The sequence below is a fragment of the Melospiza melodia genome, chromosome 4 (genome assembly GCF_035770615.1).
Source record: "Melospiza melodia melodia isolate bMelMel2 chromosome 4, bMelMel2.pri, whole genome shotgun sequence".
Classification (NCBI taxonomy): Eukaryota; Metazoa; Chordata; class Aves; order Passeriformes; family Passerellidae; genus Melospiza; species Melospiza melodia.
In genome coordinates, this window is record NC_086197.1 from 50,565,527 (window position 1) to 50,581,965 (window position 16,439).

Below are 16,439 nucleotides of genomic sequence, written 5' to 3' on the forward strand. Positions count from 1 at the left end.
TGGCAGAGCTGCAGAGTCGGTGTCACAGGGACTGGGCTGGGCTGCCGAGCCCCAGCCGAAAACCAGGAAAGCTCCCAAAGCCCCCGTGCCTCCGAGGCCAGCCCTGCCTCACCCAGCACGACCGGCTCAAGCTGCCGGGGGTCGGAGGAAAGGGGGGACCGAACTCCCCGCCCCGCCGCGGGCATCGGGCCATCGCGGGGGCCACCCTCAGCGCTTTCTCAGCCGCGGCACCGCCGCCCGGCGCCGACCCCAGGGCGCGGCGGGCGGCCGGAGGGAAGCAGGGAGGGGCGGCGGAGCGGCGCCAGCGCTGTCCCGCCTCCTCCTGCGGAGCCCCGACTCCCCTCCGCCTCCATTTCCCGGCGTGCGGCGCGGGCGCGGGGCAGGAAGTCCCGTGCGCCTGAGTCAGGGGCGGCCGGGCGGCCGCTGCCTGTATCGGCGGCGATGGCGCTGGAGACCCTGTCCCCGGACTGGGAGTTCGACCGCCTCGACGACGGCTCGCAGAGTGAGCACCCGCGGAGGGCGGGCCGGGCCGGCGGAGTGCGGCGGGAGCCGCCTCGGAGCCACCTCGGAGCGGGGGGAGGCGCGGGCTGAGCAGAGCCTGCTCCCCCTGAACCGCCCCGCTGCATCTCCGCCGGGAACGGAAGGGAGGGGGGGACGGAGGAGGAAGCAGTCGCGGGAGCTGAGCGGGGTCGCTCTCCCCGCCCCGCGGACTCTGCCCCGCGGACTCTGCCCCGCGCCCCCGCCGCCAGCCCAGTGCTGGTCCGCCTGCGGCCCGGCCTGCAGTAGTGGGCGGCCGCCGTGACCTTCTTTGCTCTCACCATCTTCTCCGTAGCTGTCGGGGTTGTTTTAGGGTGGGGGGAGTAGCTTTTACAGCCCTTCATCCTTTGCTCCCTCGGGGGAGTCGTCTGCGGTGCCCCCCGTGCGGCGGGGAGGGTTAGGCTGCTTTGTGCCGCCCTGTCTTTTCTCGCACTGACGGGGCTTGTCGTGGGAACGGTGTTTCTTTCCTTCCCGGTCATTTCTTGTGGCTCACAAATTTTTGCAGTGGCTTCCTTGGTTATTCAGAGAAGTCACATCAAGATATGTTGTGAGCAGTTAGTTGTATTCAGCTTTCATTGGTAAAGGCTCTCTGTCACGGGAGGTGGGCGGTCATTTGTAGTTTCACCTTTAAAATAGAATTGAATAAGATCTTCAGCGATGCCGAAGTCTTTCACGGTGGATTCGTATGCCCGTCAAAATACACGTTTTACTCAGCCTGTGGAGGTGACCTAGTTTCTAAACAGGGAACTTATATGGTTGTCACACTGTAATACACGCTGTAAATTGAACTGAGCCAAGTTAATTATACCAGGTGTTGCTGTGGAAATATGTCACTCGTGGACCAACTGTTTCACATATAATGTTATCCCAGGGGATGATACTGTTTATGCCATGTTTGGATAGTCCGGTTTCAGTGGAAACAGGCTGTCCTGAGCAGAGCTTTTTATCAATTCTCTAGCTGTGGAAAGGAAAATGTAGCTTTTACTCAAAATGCCAGCTCTCCGCTAGTTTGACTAGGACTTGAAATGAAACTCCAAAAAATTTACATGACTTAATATGCCCTGTTATCACCATCTCAAGGGTGAAGAAACAGGCTGATCTTCCATCCAGAACAGCACACAGTGTTCTAGGGAAAAGCCAAAGAATAATCGTGTGACTTGAAAGGCATTTTTTGTTCTTGTTGTCTACTTTTGCTTTGCATCGCTAACATTTAGCAATTACAACTTTCTCAACTGAGAACATAAGATAAGTCTAGTTTGTAAGATCTCTGTCCTAGATGTGTATGGCTATGACGCTTGCAAATCTTACTGCCAGTGACTTCATTGAATATTGATATTGCTGATTTTGGAAGAAGTTAAGATTGAGGCATCTGCTGCTGAGTTGATCTCTTGCACTGTTCCAACTATAATGCTTTAGTTTTATCACCTGAGGGGAAACTAAATCAAACTTTCTTCTAAACACATTAGACCTTATCAAGCATGTATGCTGCTCTGAAGAAAAGGATGATATTTGCTTTCTATGATTTCATTTTCTTCCTCTGTGTGAGTCAGTTTATTTAGGAAAAATGTTCTGCATCTTAGAAAGCTTCTCTCATCTCCCAGGTAATTTTTTACCTGTGGAACTGCCTATCTCTGGCTAGCTAAGAGCTTCCACTCTCTTGTCTCACTAAGAAAGTGAGAAATTATTCCTGTGTCTTATTTTATAGGTAGCAAATTGATGGCTGTCAATAATTTAGTATTTGGAAGTATTTAATGAGTGTACTGTTGCTCAAATCCATCATTTGTCTGCTGGAAGGGTGACAGTCAGTGAATTTCTAGCAGAGTGCTGTTGTGAGATTTTGTTTGAGAAATGCTCAATGTTTTTGTTTCATAGAAACTGATTTAAACAGCAATGCCGATTTCCTACTCTTGTATGACTTTGAAGTTTTTTCTGTTCTTCCTTTAAAGCCCCAGTGCCTGTCTGGTTTTTTGTTGTCAGTTTGTCTTTTGTGTGAAGGGAGGAGATGTGATGAGGAAAGTACCAGAGCATACCTCTTTAATGTCTCCCCTACTCTGGATTTTGTAGCAGTAAAGCACTGAAGCTGACATGATGGCTGGTTAAAATCCATTCAACGGGGCTGTGGATCTATCAGTGTTTTACTGGTTTGCTGCAGCAGAGCCTGCAGAATATGCACTGGAAAGAACCTGAAGGATGAGATGAACTTGATGGAATAGAATTGTACAATGATACAACTTAAGGGCTACACATCAGTACTTGGAGTGCTGCTGATGGAGAGTGTTTTACTCACTTCTCCTACATGAAATTCATTCTCCTGATCCTGTCAATGCCTGTGCTCTGTCTAGGCTGCAGGTACTGCTAGGACTGAATGGCGCTAATGCCATTATTGTGGGAGAGTGTTCTGTGCTCCTTGGGTAGGCTTTGCAGTCTGCATGCCTTTATGGTTGGCATTGCTGCTACTTTCAAAGTACTATTTTAAAATTAATTCAGTCTTCACTGCAGTCATTTCTCCTTCTTAGTCTCAACCTCCCTACGTGTAGTCCTTTTCATCTTTTCCTTATCAAATTGTCTTTATTCATTCTTCCTTTTCTGGCTGGTGCAGTTTCTCAGTCAGATATTTTCTTTCTGCAAAAAATGTTTCAATGATGATTGATTCAGCAGTGCTCTCCCACTGAAGTAGAAATCAGCTACCATTTGGCTCAGTTGTTTGCAAAGACAATGATTAAGAGGTTGAACATGCAGAATAAAAGAATATATTATTTTTAACTTCTAGGCAAGTCCACTTGCTGAAATGCAAAAAGGGCACCTATAAAGCTACGTGACAGCTGAATTCTTGTGTAAGAAAAGTTCAGTTGTCCAGTTGACCTTCATTCTCTAACTTTTTTTAGATAATCCTATTTTCAATGAATAGCAAATGATCACAAGCTGTTAGATTTGTTATCTAATGATGGGAAAGGCACTTTAGTTTTCACATGAAAAAAGATTGTACTTCCTGAGTGTAGGAGCCTTGAACATTTACTCTGTCGTTCAGATTGTGCAGCTAAGTCAGCAATTATGTATAATTTGGGGAAGAGTGTTAATATGAGAAATAAAAAAGATCAGGATAGAGAGCATGAAACTGTTTTGCACCAATTGCCTTTCGATTTACTTTGCTACTTAAGACTGCTGTTGCTTTTGTTAGACCAGCTGAATGTTAGCCTTTGAACCTGTTTGTCCCTTTGAACCTACTTGCCCCTGACACTAACAGGATAGCTATGCATTTCAATGCCCAGCAGAAGAAAAATTCTGCCTGAGAAGAGTGAATTTGAAAGTGAGAGGAAATTACTAAAAGCCATAAGCTTTCCGTGTAATGGTCAAATAACTCACTGAGAGATACCAGGGAGAAATGGAAAGTGGATTGCTGGAAAGTCAACTGCCACTCAGGCTGAAATGATTAGACCCATTGCCTCAAAGTTCTTATATAATTGCATTTGTACTGGTTCAGCTGATGGGTAGGGTCGCCTGCTGTGCTGCAATTTCCACAGTAGTTTCTTTGCTCAGCACCTTATGTGATTATTAAGGTCTTAGTTTAACAATACACGTACCTTGAAAAAAAATAATTTTCTGCATACTGCTTAGATGTTCGAAACTCTTCAAGTAGTATTTGAATTTCTTTTAAACCAACACTAAGTTATAGGATTGTTTTTAAACAAATAAGAACTTTGCATTAAATCTGCATTTTATTAAAGAAAAATGCCACAGCAAAAAGAAGAATACAGGACTAAAGTTAAATAGCAAGATATTGAATGTTTTTAATAACATTTTTTGAAATTGCAGTTTATTGAATTGTCTGTAAAACTGTATGATGTTATCAATTCTCAGAAATTCATGCTGAAGTGCAGTTGAAGAGCTACGGAAAATTTCTTGAGGAATATACATCTCAGCTGAAAAGAATTGAAGATGCTTTGGATGACTCTGTTGGAGATGTTTGGGACTTCAGTCTTGATCCCATTGCTTTAAAGGTCTTCATATATTTAATATACATTGCATCTGTTACTTTCCTAGTTTGTCCTTTCCTTCAAAACCTCCTAAGTAAAAGCTTGATGCATTTGTGCTCTTAAAATTTTGACTTGTGTCTTTGAGAAAACTATCCAGTACTAGTTTAATTATCAAATAATTAATAAATTGGTGCATATCATATGGGAAAAAGTTTTCACATGATTAGTTTCTAGTCCTATGGTTACTACCTGAAGTTGAATGAATTTCTAATTCTTCATGTGTTGGGAAGGCTGGTTGCAGCAGATGTCTTCCCTGTGACTGTTAGTGTTTTTATCTGGGGGCTGGGGTTCCAGGAGAGCTCACTAATAGTTGTAAAACTGCACAGTGAACTGTGTATGTATTGACCTAATGGCCTTGGTGCAGTATTGGCTGTTTTCTTGGTCTCCTCTGTGGAGCATTAGCTTTTCCTCTTCACTGAATTTGCAGACATAATTTAAAAGCACTTTTGTTGCCATATGAAACTTGTCTGTGCTGAAGACGCACTCTCAAGCAGTCATCTGTCTGAATAATTTGAATAAATTATGTGTAGTACTGCACAGTACTGTATGTTTATGGACTAGTCAAAATCAGGCTGACTTAAGTACAAATTGCCAGTGCCTGCATACAGGTGTACTTTCTGCTTCCTGTTTCCAGCATTTGGAATAATTTAATAATGTTTTAGTTTTCCTGAGCTGTTTTTCTCCTACATATGCCATAATGATTGTGCTTTTCCTTTACAAGTTTTGTAAGTAAATTGTTGAAAATGCTATATAATATACCTTGGTATTTGTCTGTCTGCCTAAAGTGAAAGGAAAGGTATTTCCATATGAACATGAAGAGTGAAGGGCTCCTCCAGTGCAGGCTGGCAGTCATGTGCAATTGTGGCTCTCTTATTACTGACCCTATTTGAGATTAAACTGGAGGGAATACTTGCCTAGTTGGATGAATGTATTTTTGACTAATGTTTATTTAAAGTTGTTGATTTTTTGTTTCTGTTTGGTTGTTTTGTGTTTTTTTGTTTGCTTTTTTTTTTAATTCTAGCTTTTGCCATATGAACAGTCCTCCCTACTGGAGCTCATAAAGACAGAAAACAAGGTAAGCAGTTTATGCTTAAAGGGAAAAAAAGTTATTCAACCTCAGTCCAAGCCCTCTAAATGTGAACTTGCTTGTAATCTGTGTGATTTTTTTTCCTCACTTTGAGTCTAGGTTCTAAACAAAGTTATTACAGTGTATGCTGCTCTTTGCTGTGAAATCAAGAAGTTAAAATATGAGGTAAATTCAACTGACTTTTATTATTGTATATGAAAAGTTTTGCAGTTTGGCATGATGCTGATATATGCATTTATTTTTATCAATAAAGAAACAAGACATGTCTAAATAATTTTGTAGCTTGATTACATATATCCTATTTATTAAAAACCACATTTCTGCTTTTGTTGTTAGGCAGAAACTAAATTTTATAATGGCCTCCTGTTTTATGGAGAAGGAGGTAAGTAGCTTCTTTTTCTGTAAACGTATGTAGTTTTATATTATGGCTTCAGGTTATATTAAATGCTACAATTACTGTAATTTTTATTATATGGATATATGCTTTCTCTGTGATGCACACCAAATAGAGAACTTTGAGCCTATAGGGATATATGTTAGTGTCTTGTAGCTATCCTGAGTTAGCTTAAGATAAGGTTTCTCTGTTAAGCCCTGCAGTATGTGTTGTTACACGAACAGGAAATTTTGTTGCAGCCTTGTTTACATGGGAAGTAGGGAGTGTGAGCTCCCTACATACAGCTTGTCTGCTGTAGCAGCTATTTTGCAAGGTATGGCACTGAAAACATGTTTTTCACATGTAAACACATCCTAAACCAACTTACTTCCTTTTGGAGCTACATTTGACATCGGTTGTAGTTAAACAGTAAATCTGTGATTTAACTGAAGTAAAACAATGAAACCATTAATAAATAACTTGGCCCAAGTCCTGGCCTCTTCACTTATGCAATTGGTATTCCAAGACAAGTTGGAGTATGTTGATATCACCTCCCCTTTCAGTGCAGGGGAGGTGATATCAACATACTACATGTTCAGACCATGTCATAAGAGGGGGCCCAAGTCATCATAAGTCAGTTCACAAATGCTGAGACACTGCTGTAGGTGACAGTTTTTTGCCTTGGAGTTAAAACTGGTAACTCCTGAATGACTTGGGGTACTAGTGTGGGAATAAGCACAGATCTTTGTCATACGAGACATCAGAAATATCAGGGAATGTGAAATCTTTGAGCTCGGGGCACTTATATAGCACTTATAATTCTTTTAAGTGCTATATAAGATAACTGTTGTGCTTAAGGAGCATAGAAAAGTGGGGGATTTGTTAGCTTGTTATGTGGGAGGTTTTTTGGGGGGTGTGTGTGTTTGGTTGTTTTCCCTTTCTTCTTAGTAGACTTATGTGTCTTATCAGATATGGTTTTAAATATTTTAAAGTCATATGCTGCCAAAATGGTACTAGGAGATCCTTCAGAATTTTCCATGTCTCTAGTGTGAAAAAACCAGAGTATAGCAGATCATTATATTACAGCAGCAATTTGTTCCTGATGGGTATTGTGCAGAGAATGCTTGGAAATGTCAGGAACTGAGAGGTCAGCCTTCTGAGGATTAAGTAGGAATGCAGTAATTATGTTCTTTATTTCCATATCCCTACTTGTAGCATTTTCTTTGATAACAGCAAACTTGCTTACTTTAAACAACTGGCAAAGTTACTTGCTCAAGGATGGTTGAAATTTAAACCAATACTATGCTGGCTTTTTCTATCTATGTAAAGAGAACTTTTTGCCCCATCTTGTCATTGCAGTGGCTAGGACTAGTCTAGGAACTTCAGGTAGTGGGGTAGGGTTTTTTGGAACATACACTGAAGAGATTAAAAGTTGCATAAAATGTGGAAATGGGAAGCAAAGCAATGTTTAGTATTCTGTCCCAGAGCTCCATGTTGGAGAAAAATGGAGACTCCTTTAATCTCTGACAGCTGTAAAAGAATATATTTTATGTAGCAAGAAGACCTGCATTTCTTAGGTAAACTTGTAATTTTAAGTGAGCTCTTCTTGCTCAGAGTGACTCAGAAGAAAAATCTCAAGTCTAGAGCATCTATCTGTTGTCGCATTAAAAAGACAGTATTTTGTCAGGTGATGTTCAAACCGCTCCAAATGACTGAAACACTTTGGCATGGCTGATGTAATTATTGTAGTTCTGTGTTCTGAGTCATACAGATAATGCTGTGAAGCTATGGTGGTAAGCCACATATCTTTTATGCAGAAGGATATGTAGGAAAAAAAAAATAATCTTTCTAGTTAATCATGTAGTATATTCTCTCCATAAAAAACATCTGGATGTTTCTTGCAAGATAAATAACTAGTATTTTCATGCAAATTTCTTAAAAATAGAAACATTTACATGAAGTTACATAATACATATGCCCTTAAAGAATTATGGGGTTTATTTTTTTTTCTTTCAGATGAAGAAGACTTTTCCCAGCTTTGTATCTAATTTATAAACCATGTAGTTTTTAATGAAAAAGAAACTCCAAAAATAAGTCCACCTTAGCAAAGCAAAATTAGGAGGTTTTGAGGCTCCATCAATACACTTATAATAGTGCACTCTAATAGTATGAGAAATAAATGGCTTGGAGGGCAAGATTCAGTGTTAGTTTAACAGGTACAACACAGGCTTTAGAAACTGTTGACAAATGTTTCTCTTTTAAGCCACAGATTCCAGCATGGTGGAGGGAGATTGCCAAATACAGATGGGAAGATTTGTTTCTTTCTTGCAGGTAGAGTATGTTTTGATTGTTTGACAGCAATATAATCTTAATTTTACTTGCAAAATGGATTTAACAGTCTGCCATATCCCGTTTGCATTTTGCTGAAAGGCATAGCAGTCATCTGATATGTTGCTATGTTTTGCCTGCAGACCAGCTGATGTATCACACATTGTTTGGGGATTTTTTTATACTTCTCTCTGGAAGTCTAATGAGAGAAGGAATTAGAAATTACTTTAAAATATTTCAGTAGGAGAAGATAAATTGAGGTTGCTTTCATCCGTAGTTAAAGATAACTGAGTTTAGTTAGCAAATTCTGGTGTTTATTGAACATTGGAAATGGGTTGATTGTTTTATATATTTGGGTTTTTTTAGCTGGTAGAAAAAAACAAAATCAAAGTATGTACCTGAAAAAAATTGCTTATGTTACCTTCAAACATTTTTGGAAGATCACTCCTTTCAATGAAAACAGGATCTGTTTTTATTCTGAGGAATACCTGTGCTCTTGGGATTCAGTCTATTGTGGAGTTTTTTGTCCTTAGTATAACTTAAGCAACTGTCTCATTCCCAAAAATGTTTCTATTTTTATGCAATATTGCTTGTAAGGAGTAGATGTGGTGAAGTAGAGAATATAGAGGAAGCTTCCAGAATATTTAAATAAATTCTGGTTGACCAAGGGTTAAAATTTATGTTCTGATTCTGCAGCATGACACTAATCATTGTCGTGACAAGACAAATGCTGTGTAGGAAGTAATTTCTCAACTTCCTTTACTATTTCTCAACTTCCTTTACTACACTGAAGTGCAGTGAATTGTTAGGATCACTCATGTTTTCTTTCTCATTTTCCAACCTCTTTGTCTTACCAGCTTTGTAGGTTTCATCCTTCATTCTCTGTTTTGCTTATGAAGTTTGTTCTTTTTCAGCAGTTGGGTTGTCCTAAATCCGTTCAGTGTTCTACCTCCCTAGATTAGGAAATGCTGTTCTGGTCAGCTTTCATAGAGCTAATCACCATGTATTGGTTTCTTGGCTCTTCTGGGCTTTCTGGATTAGCTAGATGCAGTAGCCTCAAATTTGCTAGGTCAGAAAGTTTTTTTAAAGCATTATCAAAATAATGCTCTGAAATATTAGTTTATTACAGTATTTTTTGTATTATGTAGCTGCTAATATGTGTGTACTGTTGAATTGGACTTCTTTCCAGAAATTTTAAAATGGCAGCTAATGCTGCCTCCCCAGGAAACATGATCTCATCTGTCTATTAATCCATTCTTCCGTTGGCTTATTTCAGCTGCATTTGTTAGAGCAGTACAATTTTAAGAAGTAATGTTTTGTGAAAACTGGTGACTAATAGAAGGCAGAAGCCCAAATAGGATCTATTTTTGATGGAGAGGAAGACAGAATTCAGCTGTTAGCCAGTCTCCTGGCTGGCTGACTGTTCATCCAGTGTGAGCTGTCTGCTATAAAGCCATCTACATGCAGACTGGCTAGACTCATCATACACTGACATTTCCCTGATGGGATTTGTAAGGTAAATTAATGAGCAGATATTACTGCAGTTAAGGGAAACTCATATTAATTTATCCTGTTGTTCAAGGAATGCCATGTTAAAATCCATTATATAAATTAAGATGCTTCTTTACATAGTCAGAGTTGACATGTTCTTACTCATTTTGTGTTACATAACCAAGCCTAAGTTCTGCCTTCATCAGGCAAACCTTTCAAAGACATTGACTTTCTTTGTTTTAAAGCAATATTCTCTGGCTTATCACTCTTACAGTAAGAGCTCCTATGGTAATTTCTAATTTGAATTTGGCTATTACCAGCATCCAGAGTGTGACTCTTGAATCTAGTGGGGAAAAAGCACAACCTCTGCTGGATTTTGTCCCTGAAAGTACTTGGGATCTGTTGTCAAGTCACTTCTTGCTGTCTTTGATAGATTGAACCAATACTTTAAAGGGTCAGAGTTGTACTGGAAGCTTGTGTTTGGTAGTTTCTTAGCTTAGTCCCAGATCCTTTTTCAGAGCTGTTAGTAGGATATTTTCCATCCTGCTGTAAATCTGTCCACTGACTTGGGTTAGGGATGTAGTTGGAGCTTTGGCTGCGTATTCTGTAGTGTATGTTCAGGGGGTTTTTTTGTGTAATGACAACTTGTCTATGAGGAGGATCTATACATTTATATGCATTTTGTTTTCTTGTATTTCAGGAGCTGTCTTGCTTTGTTACCCGATGTTATGAAGTGGTGGTGAATGTAGTGCATCAGCTGGCTGTTCTGTATACCAGCAACAAGTAATTATTTTCTAAAATGCTGTATTGTTACTATGTAGAGTTAAATGTATAAAACATTAATGTTCTGTTTAAGGCATAGTCATTTTTGGAATATTGTTGTCTAGAGATAGAGTGCTTTGCTGTGTAAGTTTCATAAACAGTTATGGAAATGGTTTTGTTTTGCTTTCAGAAAAGATAAGTGCTTGTATATAGTGAGATGCAAGGATGTTCGTGTTTGTCATTTTTAGTCTTTATATTTGAGAAATATTGCTGATTTTTTTATCCTTGCTCTGTTTGAGAGGCTCCTCCTGTTTCTTGATACATAGCTTAAAAATCAAATCACTTCTACAGTCTAATTTGAAAATGTAAATCTTGGCATATATTTTTCACAGAACAGCCATGGTTTTAACATCTGAAGTTTAGCTTGGTAAGGGATGTTTGGTTTAGCTCCTTTGAAAACTGTGAGGAAGGTTTAGTTCTGGACAGGATTGTTGGAGTTAGCATTGAATACCTCTGCAGGACTCTCAATTGTTTCCCCATCCCCCAACAGGATAGCATCATTCTTCTCAGTTTTATTTGTTGCTTTTATTTTTGACTTATACCACAGCACAAGGCAGACTTCCTGTGTGGTGTTGGATGTGTTGCTTGGACATGGCTTGAGTAGATACAAAGTGGTTTTATTCTCTGGGTGTGTAAAGGCTATTCATATAACTAAAGTGGGAATTGCTGACACACCTGTGCATTGAATACGCTTGGTGGTTTCAACCAGTCACATGCTGTCTCTTTAAAAATAAAGTTTTAAATTTGATCAGAGCATACAGATTTCAAACAGTATATACTTTTCATCAGGTTTTGATGTTCTTTTGTTTCCTGAAGTTACTATGTTAATGAAGAAAAATGTACCCAGAACACAGAGAACACACCATGATACAGAACTGATAAATGTGATCTGTTCTAAGGATTAAAAAGGCATTAAAATACTGATTTTATTTACAGGAATGCACCTAAAATTATAGAGACATCTGGAGTTCATTTTCAGGTGGGAATGATTTGGAACCCTTTTGCTTATGTGAATATATATAGGTCTTGATTAATCCTGAGAAAGACAGCATGAAAGTGACCTTAGAGAACAGCTTTCAATTTAAAGGTTTTATTTTATTAATCAGCTTTTTCTGACCTTTGTATGGGAAGGCCTGGTGTCTCCATGTCTGTCATATTCTAGATATCTTAACAACAAAGTGTTTGCATGCTCCTTTATTGCAATGTGTGCCTTAGCATATAGACTATTTAAAAAATTGCGTCTTCAGTGTCAAGATAGATCAAGGAATTTAATTTGTGTGCAGACATCCCTTTAATATTTCTTGTGTCACTACAAGTCAAATCTTTAAGCTGCTAAGCCACAATTTCTCCTGTTTAACTGTCTAGCTGATATCTTGTTGGCTGAAAATGCATTGAAAGGAACTGAAATTTTATGTGCCTCATATGACTGCAGTAAACTTTCTAATAATTACAGTCCTTTTCTTTCTTTTTTTTTCCCTTCACGAACAGGCAATGTATGAGCATCTAGGAGAGTTGCTCACAATCTTGATAACTCTGGATGAAATAATTGACAATCATGCCACACTGAAAGATCACTGGACCATGTATAAGAGGTGTGTCTCCGATGTGAAAAATACTCCCACAAATTAAGCCATAAAAGCATATGCATCTGTCTGTGTTCCAAGAAAGTCACCGTGGGAACATGGATTTTGGTAGTCTCTCCAGAAATTTGTGGAAGAGCAGGGCTAAGCTCCCACAGTGTCCTTCTAAAGGCACCAGTAAATATTTTGTCTGTTTGAGTATGAGTGTTGCATTTTCAGTGCAGGGTAGGCATCTTGGCAAATAACGTAATAGTTGGTGGGATTTCAAGAATATTCAGTAAGAAATTTAGTTGTGTAAAGAACTGAGCTAAGACTATCCCTGTCCATATTGATCATGGGAATGGGCATAGAGCTTTAAAAAGGGATGGTACCTTAAGTAAAAGCTGAAGAGTCAGCAATTATAAAGGTGGCTGAATTAGTGGAATATTAACTCTGTCCTTGAAAACCCAAGTAGTTACTCAAATGCAAATTGTTTATACAGTCTGAGTGTATTTTTGGGGGTTTTTTGGCTTTCTTTTTGGTTGATTGGTTGGTTTTTTTATTTGTTGGTTTGATTTTTGTGTGGGGGTTTTTTGTTTGTTTGGTTTGGTTTGGTTTTTGTTTGTTTTTGTGGTTTTTCTTTTATTTTGGGGTTGCTGCTAGGGGCAGGAGGGGGGAATTAAAACGTCTTATCAAAATAGTGCAGGATATGATAAAACTATGACTATGTTTTAAGTGTGCTGCATGTGTGTGTTCCACATCTACCCCTTACAGGCTGCTAAAATCTGTCCATCATAACCCTTCTAAGTTTGGGATTCAAGAAGATAAGCTAAAGCCATTTGAAAAATTGCTGTTAAAACTGGAATGCCAGTTACTTGATGGAATGATATTTCAGGTAATGAGCTTCATATTCCGCAGTATGATAAAGGAAGCTTACATGAAAGCAAGACTCTTTTCAGAATGGTTAGTTTGTTTGTATTTTGGTTTTGTTCCAGTCACAGTGATGTGTGAATTTGGCTCTTGGATCTGTGCCTGGGAGAAGAAAGGATCGTACAACAGAGCCTTTCTTGCACTTCTCGTGTGCTTGAACTGTGCCAAGCTTTGAATGATAGCAGTAAATGCTGACTGTTTTGCTGAACTAGAGAAACACAGACAGCTTGGCATTAGGACTGTGTATTATCAGAATTCTGCTTTGTCCACATAATAGTGAGCAGGTTTACATAGCATAGGTCTTTATTTTAGCTGCAAATTAATTAGTTTCCACAATAATCTTTAAAATTTAAAATATGTTGAGTATGACCTGTCATTAGAGACCACTGTGGTGGTACATACCCCTGGATCATTCAGCAATACAGGTGGATGAGAAGGATTTCATTACATTTTCTGTGTAGTTAAATTAAACTTTATTAAATTCATACAAGAACCCATTTCTTTAGAAAAGTGTATATTACAGACATTGAAATGGGATGTTGTGGCATAGTGGCCAGATGATAATGTTGTTGAACCTGTTCAAAGCAGAGTCAGTTGCTTGAGTGGTACCATTACATCTTAAATGGCATTAGGAAAAAATTGTTTTGATCTTCAAAAGGAAATTGTAGGTAAATAATTAAGCACAGTTTGGCTTATTCTTTCAAAGGACAATGCTACCAGCTATCCATTTTTCATGTTGTATTTCCTTAATGCTGTTTAAGTACAAAGACTTAATTATAGGTTTGAGACATCAATACGATTTGACTGGAATTTATTCAGGAAGTTTCCTCTCCTGTCCTGCAAATGCCTCTTACAAACAAAAATTCGTTAAAAATATTAGATGCAGTTCTAATAAAGACTTTTCTAGTCTCTTTGTAAATTATGGAATGTGTCTCTATTTTTTGACTGTCATGAAGTTTTGGGAGCTTTTTTAAACTGCCAGCAGTAGAGTGTGATTTTATGCTGCAAGGCCATGAGCCACATCCTGTAAGTGACTTGTGTGATAATATTGATTAAAGGACAGTTAGTAACAGGTTATAATGTGATAATAAAAATATGCAACTAGTTTCTTAGCACTAGCTCATCAAATGGCTTCTTTAAAAATGCTCCTTAAAGGAAACGGGAAAATAAATAAAATGGGGTTTGGAATGTCAAGTTGTAAGAGTGTTTTAATATTTTCTGGTTTTATATTTAAAAATGTAAGCATAGTTAAGAATATGTATGTCATAGTTCAGAATATGTATGTCATAAAAAGTTAAGGCTTACTTTAGGTTACTGTTAAATCGGTGTGCTCTTCCAGTATTCTCTTGAAAACCAGTACTCTTTCAAGGTCCAAAACTCATGGCATTATCTTGATATATTGATATTTCCCCCCACCTTTTTATTCAGGCCTGTATAGAGCAACAGTTTGATTCTTTAAATGGTGGAGTGTCTGTGTCAAAGAACAGCACATTTGCTGAAGAATTTGCTCATATTCTTCGTACATCTTTCTCAAATGTCGAAGCCAAACTTGGTAAGGCAAGCTCATGCTTTTCCAGACAGACAGCTTCACTGTTTCTCAAATTGTTTATATTGTTTGTGTGGCAGTAAAATTCACAAGGGTGTATTTTTCAGGTGAACCTTCAGAAATTGACCAGAGAGATAAATATGTGGGCATCTGTGGCCTGTTTGTATTGCATTTTCAGATTTTTCGGACTGTAGACAAGAAATTTTATAAGTCATTGTTGGATGTCTGTAAGAAGGTAAGTGCTTTATTCTTTTGTCTTTCAGTAATGAAGTAGATAATTTCCTGAGTTACATAGTGTAGCACAGTGTTGGGAAAAGAAAGAACACAAAAACATCTGAAAACAGAGTTAAAAATTTTCCACCTTTTATAATACTCCCCTGCTATTTTCTTTTAAAGATGGTCTAAAATTGGTGCACTCACATAGCAGCAAGGTAAAATAAACTTACCATTTCTATTGCAATCTTTCTTCTCAAGATTAATATGGCACTGAAGACAAGAATCTCTTTGAGTTATGAATACTCTGGTGCTGAATAAATGCTTTGGGTTTTGACTGTGACTAGAAACATTTGTTTTGGAAGACCTCTAAATGCAAAGTTGAGTGGGATGTTTTCATATTGGATGGTATGAAGAAATTATTAAATTGTCTAATATTGTTTAGAATCACTGAGAGTGGTTATAATTTTGCCCATGGTGTCCTTAGTGAATATCCAGGGGAACTTTTTAATATCAATGCAATACTCTGTAGAAAACAGTTACACAGAAATAAACTGAACTGTCTTAATTGTGTTTATTGCTACTTGGTAGTATTTCCCCCTCCTTTGTTTTTTTTCTTCCCAGGTACCAGCCATTACATTAACAGCTAACATTATCTGGTTTGCTGACAATTTTCTGATTCAGAAGATTCCATCTGCTGCCAAACTACTGGACAAGAAAAGTATTCATACAGTTAAAACACAAAGGGAGAACTTTCTACAGCAGAGGGCACAGTCACTTACCAAGTATGCATCTTAATACTGCCTCATGATGCTATTTGGCAAATAGTTTTTGAGCACGTGGGCTTGGGCTTTTTCATTCGGTGTAGTAGCATGTTCTGTGGTGTCTCTCAGTGGTGTTAGTCACTTGTTCCACTTCACTGCAGCAGTGTGTGTGTGTGTGTGTGTGTGTGTTACGGTTGGTGCAAAAATTTTGGTCAAAACTAAGCTGCATTTCATGTCATGCTTTCAGAAAAATATGTATTATTACACCAAAATAGCAATGTTCCTAGCAGTTCTAAATATTTGCTTCAGTTAGTTCTGTTTCTATATTTTCAAATTCCCTTTTGTTTTTTAAACTAGTGTCTAGTGACCTGGGCGGGCTGCTTTGTTTTCTATTAGGGCTCTCTGCTTTCTATGTGTTTATGGAGGTAAGTTGCTAGTAGACTTACAGTGGAGCTTTCCTCTGCTTGGTGATGATACTTTCTTTGCAAGGTTTTCTTTCTTTGTGACTTTTTTATTGCTTGTTTAATGGTCTTTGAAATTATCTGTTTTTGAAGAAAGCCTCTCTTGTTTTGTGTTCTGCATGTAGTGTGTAGCTCACTTCATTGTCTTCTAAAATATGCTTAAAGATGAGATGGAATATTTTTAGCTGTTAGTCTTAAGAACAAGTGTCCTGCATAGGAAGATAACAAGGCTAAGGTTGGTATGTTTGAGAACAAAACAAGAAAGTGCAAACTGGGGTCTGTGGAATGGCAATA

General features: G+C 38.6%; 1 protein-coding gene across 2 annotated transcripts in view; it reads left to right on the plus strand.

Annotated features, from left to right (window-relative positions):
* The first annotated feature begins 381 nt into the window (after nucleotides 1-381).
* The window catches only part of WASHC4 (WASH complex subunit 4), a 39,459-nt gene continuing 23,401 nt past the window's right edge, over nucleotides 382-16,439 (plus strand). For both annotated transcript variants that reach the window (XM_063154346.1, XM_063154347.1), the window contains exons 1-13: nucleotides 382-502; nucleotides 4,396-4,535; nucleotides 5,593-5,646; nucleotides 5,758-5,823; nucleotides 5,995-6,040; nucleotides 8,295-8,362; nucleotides 10,551-10,633; nucleotides 11,609-11,651; nucleotides 12,161-12,264; nucleotides 13,006-13,126; nucleotides 14,590-14,713; nucleotides 14,815-14,942; nucleotides 15,545-15,705. In XM_063154346.1, the coding sequence (XP_063010416.1) occupies nucleotides 442-502; nucleotides 4,396-4,535; nucleotides 5,593-5,646; nucleotides 5,758-5,823; nucleotides 5,995-6,040; nucleotides 8,295-8,362; nucleotides 10,551-10,633; nucleotides 11,609-11,651; nucleotides 12,161-12,264; nucleotides 13,006-13,126; nucleotides 14,590-14,713; nucleotides 14,815-14,942; nucleotides 15,545-15,705 (1,199 nt within the window). In that variant the 5' untranslated portion in view covers nucleotides 382-441. The remainder of the gene's footprint in view (nucleotides 503-4,395; nucleotides 4,536-5,592; nucleotides 5,647-5,757; nucleotides 5,824-5,994; nucleotides 6,041-8,294; nucleotides 8,363-10,550; nucleotides 10,634-11,608; nucleotides 11,652-12,160; nucleotides 12,265-13,005; nucleotides 13,127-14,589; nucleotides 14,714-14,814; nucleotides 14,943-15,544; nucleotides 15,706-16,439) is intronic.